The following is a 7381-nucleotide window of genomic DNA, read 5'->3' on the forward strand; positions in this document are numbered from 1 at the left end:
TCATTGTGTGTTTTCTCCAGCTGGAGCTGTGAGATGTGGATAGCTCTAGGAGCAGACAGCACTCTGGCCCTGCAAATCATGGAGATGATTATCGAGAAGCTGAATGTTATGGTTCCCTATGTAGATAAGAAAGAGTCCATGTTGAGACCCGGTTTGACCAAAGTTGCCACAAGCCAACCACTGGCTGTAAGTATTAATATATGTATGATTTGTATTATTTGACTCATCCTAACTAGTCACAACGTGTCAATTATGCAGTGTCAAATAATTTTTCGGTCTTTAATGAAGGAGAGAAGCTGCGTGAAGCAACAAAATCACAACAAATAACACCAGATTTGAAACAGAATGCTTAAAATGCAGCTTTGAGAAGCAGGGTGTAGAGAATTTACTGTGAGCGGGACTTCCCATTACAACACATCAAAAATAGAAACCATGTGTTTTTGCAAAATGTCTTGACAAGCGATGCCATTGACTTTCACAGCTTGTTAAAACATATGCTAGTGAAAATAATTAATTGCTAGATTCTTTACTGTTACATTAGTTAGGAAATGGTTTCAACTTTTAAACCTTTTTTGTTCCATTTTTAATGCCATTTTAAGTGGCTTACACTACTACTACTGTTCATACTTTTGGAGTCGGTAAGATTTTTTAAATGTTTTTGATAGAAATCTCTTGCGCTCACCAAGACTGCATTTATTTGATCAAAAATACATTAAAACAGTAATATTATGCAATATTATTATTATTACAATGTAAATAACTGTTTTCTATTTTGAAATAATGTAATCATTCATATGTTGGCAAGAATATGTTGGCAGCTGAATTTTCAGCATCATTACTCCAGTTTTCAGTGTCACATGATCCTTCAGAAATCATTCTGATATGTTGATTTGGTGCTTGGGAAACATTTCTAAACATGTCTTTACTTTCATTTTTGATCAATGTAATGTGTCCATGCTGAATATCAGGAATAAGGTCATATCCAGTGTTGCCAAGTCCATGCTTTTCCCACAGATTTGGCATAAACACTGTTGCTGCGGGTTGATTTTCATGTCCGCGGTTTGAAGCGTTCCCAATAATGTGATATTTAGCCCCTGGAATGCAAATTTTACCTGGGAAACCCCGCCAAAAATGTGTATTTCACCCCCCTGGAATGCAATTTTTTTACTGGGGGACCTCCCTCGAAGCGCGATTTGTCTAGTTTTGAGTAGCATTTGGGCGGGTTTTGTTGAGAAAACCTGGCAACCCTGGTCATATCCCAAACTGTTTTGATTTATCGTTAGTGATTTTCTTTTGTAATGCAACGTTTTGTAGATGACCTGTGCCCTGCGTGAGATGATGCTGAATGGCCAGTCAGCTGATGCCGTGGCGTATCTATTTCCAAAGCTCTTCAGTGCTCTTCTGGTGCGCTTGGGCTCCAGCGTGGGAGTTCAGCTACCTAAAGATCTCAACAGCAACAGCATAATTTCAGACCGCAAAACAACCAACAAAATTAATGTGGCCAATTTCGATGTGTGTGGGTGAGTGGCATAAAGATGGAATTTAGAATAATTTAGGTAACTCTAACAGTATTTTTTTTAAATGATTGTTTTTTTTAATTAATGATTCGTTCTGCCTATGTGCTGATTAGTCAAATCAATCACTGATGAAGTTACATTTTGGGTTGGATGGTAAATTTGAGTGTAGCTACTCATGCAGACATCGCTGAGCTCAGAGTTAATAAGACATCTGTGTTTCTCTTTGCTGTGTGCTCAGGGTGGCAGTGGAGGCCCTGCGGATCCTGCTGGGTCGAGCTCAGCTGGACGCTGTCATGAAACCATTAGATCAGGAGGGAGCTTGGGACAAGATGAAGGACCCGCAGCAGCACACAACAGGAGTCACTCTGCTCTCCAGGTACACACACCTGTCCTCCGTCATCCTCAAGTCATCTTATGCTGTTTGTTGTTTGCAAACTTTTCTACTTGTTCTACTTTGTTAAAGGAGATGCTTATGGCAGTAGAATTGTTCATGAAGACTCATGATGTGTTTTTTATTACAATATTTTGAGAGCGCCACACATCAGTTTCAAGCTCTCATAAATGTGCATGGTCTCATGCAGTGTATTTGTGGAAATTGTACCTGTAAAAGTCATGCAGTGTATTTGTGGAAATTGTACCTGTAAAAGTAAGAGTTTGGAGCTATCATGCTGCTTTCTATCCCATTGTGGTAAGATTAAGTGTGATCATTTTGAAGAAGCTATTCTTTCTAACAGAGCAATGGCAAAGCATGCTGGTCCAAGACTCCCTTCCATTGTGGAAAGTCTGTGTCCTTCTCTCTGTAATATTTATGAGTGCCAGAGGATCACAGTCACAGCATTCTTCTCTGAGGTGAGAACATTTTATTTTATGTGATTTTAGTTAACGGTTTTAGTTCAAAGTTTATTAACGATGAATTACTAAAGACAGATTATTTTGCAAGAGCACAGATTGTTCAGTTTTTTTTTAGAAGAGTGTAATTGTTCAAATATCTCATGGTATATATTTCAATTTAGCAGGGATGAAATTAATTCATCAAAAGAAACAAAGACATTTATAATGTTAAGAAATATTTCTATTTCAAATAAATTATGTTCTTTTAAACTTTATATTCATCAAAGAATCCTGAATTTTGTGGAAACTGTCATAGTTTCAACAAAAATGTTAAGTAGCCACAAAAATGTTAAGTCAGAATATTATAATCAGGAATACGACTGAATTCAACACTACTGAGTGTATGGGTTAATATTAGGGATGCACCGATACCACTTTTTCCAGTACTCGCCCAATACCGATACTTTTATTTTTGGTACTTGCCGATACCGAGTACCGATACCAATATTTTCATTGCATTTGTAAATTTAAAAAATATTGGGTACAGAAACCAAAAGAGTATGTATAATGTTAGACCCGATACCAGTGCATCTCTAGTTAATATTAATATTTCCCATACACACAGCAATGTACCAAACTGTGAGTGGTGAACCAGACAGGTCTTTTTTTAAAAATTTTTTACAGGAACCTTTTCACCCCTGTTTTAATGTGTACTCATAGCTGTTGTAAATTAGACGTCACAATTTATTTGTTTATTCCTTCAAGCTTCTGAACCATCACGTAGTGACTGAACTGATGATTTTGGACATGCTGATGAACAACATGATGGAAAGAATAACTGACACCTGCGGTACGGTTCGCATGCTGGCGGTCCGAGGCCTGGGGAACATTGCTGTGGGCTCACCTGAAAAGGTATAGACGCTCCGCTTGACATCTGAAAACACTCATTGGATGAAGAGTCTAATTGATTTTTTGGGCAGTGATTCTTGGCAGCTGTGTGAGACACATGGCAACTTGTTTATGCAGCAATCAGTAAGGATGTGTGCAGAAAATTGTCTGTATTCTGAAAAGCTGCCTGAAAGTTCCCCGTGTTGTGTTTGCTTAAGACACCTTGCACAAGACGCCTGTTATTATTCTTTGCATTTTATGTCTTCTCTCTGTAGTTAAGTTTTGTCATTACTTATAACAGCGTTGTAACAAAAGCAGTCAGTTCAGCATGTAATTGTATGTTGCTATATGTTAATCTCACTGCCTCTGTTCCCGTTTAGGTGAATAAATATGCAAAGGAGCTTTTAGCAGCCATGAGTTCAGGTATGGAAGAAAACGATGATCCAGGGAAACTCATCACACTGGAGGCCATGTCTGGAATGTCCAAGATATTGATTTACCTGGACCAAAAGAACGTCCACCTGCTTGTGGTTTACATCTTCATGAAGATTAAACCCTTTCTGGAGAATGTGAGTGTCTTGAGAGAAGACAGAATGTTTCAATCGCAATTATAAAGCTAAAATTTCCAGCTAGAATTAGTATTTATGCTACTTCTTTAAGATAATCTCATATTTGTATCGCATTGTTTTTTAAAAGCACAAAAAGGCACAAATCCAATAATTTATTAGAAGCTAATAGTTATGAAACAATTATAAAACAATTACCAAAAACATTTTTACGTGTGTTCTACAGTTGGAACCCCTTTATATTATAATATTATAAAATATTTGCATGTTAACATGAATTAATTACAATTAAATTACAATTAATTAAATTAATTACAAAATAATAAAATAAAAATCTGGGACTCTATATGCTATCTTTGCATGTTAGCACAAATTGTTGTATTGACTGCATACTGTTGCCCATTCTGGCATAGCCTTTTTTTTATTGTAATACATTTTTGTCTGTTTAAGTTGTTTTTTTAATAATATTTATTATTATTAATTTTTTTTTTTTTTTAAATCTCAGCTTTAAACTTTGTGTTTAAAGACATTTATTGTTATTTATTGAATATAATATTTTGTTTGACCTCCTGAAGTTGACAGTCACACTAAAGGGTTAAACACCTACATTCACTCACATTTAATTATACAATTATAATTAAATGTGAGTGAATAAATTTAACTATTTAAGAAAAGTGAAATGTTTTAGGCCCCATTAGTACTCTATTACTAAAAATAGTGTCTTTTTTTGATAAATACAGGCTATTAGAGTACAGTGTTTTGGCAAGCGTGGGTTTTTTTGTTGTATGGCTTTACTTAAAGATCCGTTATGTTCTGTCAGGAGAACGATGAGATCCGATGTGCTTCCATCATGCTCCTGGGGAACCTGTCGAAGTTTGGCTCGGGTGAGCCTGTTTTTAAAGACCAGATCCACAATGTTCTTGTCAGCCTGCTGTTGCATCTCAGTGATCCCAACCCTCAAGTGGTCAAGGTCAGTGATTGATTAGTCTGCACACACTCCTACAGAGATTTTTTGTTGTTGTTATAATGGCTATAAATGTTGAAAGTTAGTTACAATCACAATGCAAAATGTAATAATAATAAGAGTAATAATATGAGAATAGTCCAGAAGTATGATACTTGTGTGTGAGTTTGGTATGTATCTGTTTGTTCCCCTAGGCATGCAAGTACGCCATGCGCATATGTGCTCCAGTCATAGGTTCAGAACAGATTTCTGCCATGTTCCAGAATCATCTTCTTGAGGAGAAGGGTCTGCATCATGGAGAGTTCATTAATGACCTCACCAAATACCTAGTACGGAGCAAAAGCTTTCTTTATTATAAAAACACGCATAGAATAGCTGAGTGTGCTTATGAGTTCAGAGATTCCCTTTTATAGGGAATATCATAACCACTGCTCTGTCACATTTGCATTTGAATCTTTTTATGAATACTCAATGTTTTTACTGTTCCAAACAGTTTTAGTTGATAAAACAGGAACTAAGAGACAATTCATTTTTTTAACTATTTGATTAAGAGAAAATAATAAAATATGTTTTGTCAAAGATCCAGGATTTTCCAGGGATGCTGAACTTCTACCACATCACAGTCATTCAGTTCTTCAAGAGTAACTGGGCTGAGATCAGAGCCAGTGCTGCCATGTTTATTGGTAAAAAAATATATATATATTCTATAGTATTTAAAAAAAAAAAAGAAACATTTTTTCTAGTACTTATGTATTTTTCCTACTGTTATTTTGTGGTGGTTTTGTAACCGCTTTGTGTGTGTGTGTGTGTGTGAATTTTTAGGGTTTTTGCTTGGGAACCTTCCTGATGAGCATTTCTCCCATATGAATATGGGGTCAGTGACAAAGGGTAGGTACCGCAGTTCTATAATAATATCTGCAGTCAAGAGATATATTTAAGGAAGGACAGCACATCCTTGTTATTCTGCTACATTTGCTGTTTCGTGGCACCTAAGGAATCTATTATTTTTGCTTCTATTTTAATGGAGACTTGTCTGGTAAAATACAATGTAGAAGATATTGCTGTTGTGACTCTATCACATAAATGCACCATGCGTTTGTTTGGTTATTACTTGACTTATATTTTCAATTGGTTTACTTTGATTCATTCTTTGATCCATGTCCTTTTTTTCTGTCCTCAGGTCTGGTGATGCTGCTGCAGGATCCAGATCCTCTCGTGCGAGGGAAAGCCGCTGAAGCCATGGGTCATTTTCACTGATGTTACCTCCACTCTGCAGCCAATCAGATTAGTCTTTGATTTTAAGTTTGTTGCTTTGGATAAGGAGGAAGCTTTGAATTGTTGTTCTGTAATAAGCCTTGAAAGGTTTTTATTATTGACCAAAGACTGTGCACTAGTTCTGCAAGAAAAGCGAAAAATAAAAAGGAGAAGACATTTATTGACGTTACAGCACTTTTAAGTACTCTCAGATATACGGTTTGTGATTCCTAGCCCGGGTTTTTCACCAGCGGCAGTTTTTAATGTGAGGTACGTACCTGCGAGCCCTTTAAAAACTAGAAGGTTGTAGGCGAGTACACTGATATTGCTGATATTACTTGCTTGACCATTCCTCTAGCGTGCTAAATGCGTACCACCACTTTAAAGCATTAAATCATTAAAAACGTATGTAGGATGAATCAATATGTTTTAAACCAACATCAACACTGCAAGGTTTTTCTGGTAATAAAATCAGATGTACTGCTCAGTTAAGAGTTTAATCCTGTAAAAAAGCAGATGGTTGAGTCATATTGACCACCATAAACCTTCAGCAATACATCACCCTAATAGGGATGTGCATTAGCATAAGCCGCTAAGCCATTAACTGCAACTGAAATCTCCTGTACTGAAATCCACAATCAAAAATTTATATTTCAATAAGCATTTATAGTATTTTTGCTGTGACTTCTGTGGTTCTGACTGTATCTCATGCACTACAGTGTAACAAACTCAATTGTGCTTCCTTCTCGACCAAGTAGACAAAAACAGTGCCAAAACATAGATTTATAAAAGATCAATTTTACTAGAGTAGATGTTAAAAGATTTCTGACATGTTTCATACTCATTTTGTGCAGCTTCTGTGTAGCTGAAACACCAGTGCTGGCCTTTCTATGGCACTTGTCTTGTTCCGTTTTGTAAATTGTATCTGTGAAATGGATGTTAATTCACAAGTGTGGCCACTATTATTACAGAGTTTGAGCATGTAGAGTATTGAATGAATTCAAGTCAATTCATGATGTTTCATCTTAATAAACTGGACAAAAGTGATGATGGAAAGTTAAATCAACTACTTTTACAAAACTAGTACCTATACAGTGACCTGTACGTAGTTGAACATATATGTAGAAATAAATCAGAGAATTCTGATTTCTATGAGAAACTATGTAAACACAAAATCGTATATTAAACTGTTGATGTAGTGGGTCTATTTCAGTGTAAATGGCCTAACAAAGTCTTCATTCTTTCAGCTTTTTAATATTTAATGAATCTTGGCATTAAAGAATTAGGGAGCAAACCCTTTGTAAACTGCATGGGAGTGACTCCCAGTGAGAAATAGTGAAATATCATTATATTTTGTCTTA

At 36.1% G+C, this 7381-nt stretch overlaps 1 protein-coding gene across 2 annotated transcripts in view; it reads left to right on the plus strand.

The window, feature by feature from the left end:
• The window catches only part of LOC107741723 (maestro heat-like repeat-containing protein family member 1), a 30218-nt gene extending 23254 nt beyond the window's left edge, over positions 1 to 6964 (plus strand). For both annotated transcript variants that reach the window (XM_016554487.1, XM_016554488.1), the window contains 11 exons: positions 21 to 186; positions 1315 to 1520; positions 1756 to 1893; positions 2252 to 2366; positions 3114 to 3260; positions 3617 to 3805; positions 4623 to 4772; positions 4961 to 5095; positions 5347 to 5449; positions 5589 to 5654; positions 5947 to 6964. In XM_016554487.1, the coding sequence (XP_016409973.1) occupies positions 21 to 186; positions 1315 to 1520; positions 1756 to 1893; positions 2252 to 2366; positions 3114 to 3260; positions 3617 to 3805; positions 4623 to 4772; positions 4961 to 5095; positions 5347 to 5449; positions 5589 to 5654; positions 5947 to 6023 (1492 nt within the window). In that variant the 3' untranslated portion in view covers positions 6024 to 6964. The remainder of the gene's footprint in view (positions 1 to 20; positions 187 to 1314; positions 1521 to 1755; positions 1894 to 2251; positions 2367 to 3113; positions 3261 to 3616; positions 3806 to 4622; positions 4773 to 4960; positions 5096 to 5346; positions 5450 to 5588; positions 5655 to 5946) is intronic.
• The last annotated feature ends 417 nt before the right edge of the window (positions 6965 to 7381 follow it).

Source organism: Sinocyclocheilus rhinocerous, unplaced genomic scaffold (assembly GCF_001515625.1).
Source record: "Sinocyclocheilus rhinocerous isolate Xijiao unplaced genomic scaffold, SAMN03320098_v1.1 scaffold616, whole genome shotgun sequence".
NCBI lineage: Eukaryota > Metazoa > Chordata > Actinopteri > Cypriniformes > Cyprinidae > Sinocyclocheilus > Sinocyclocheilus rhinocerous.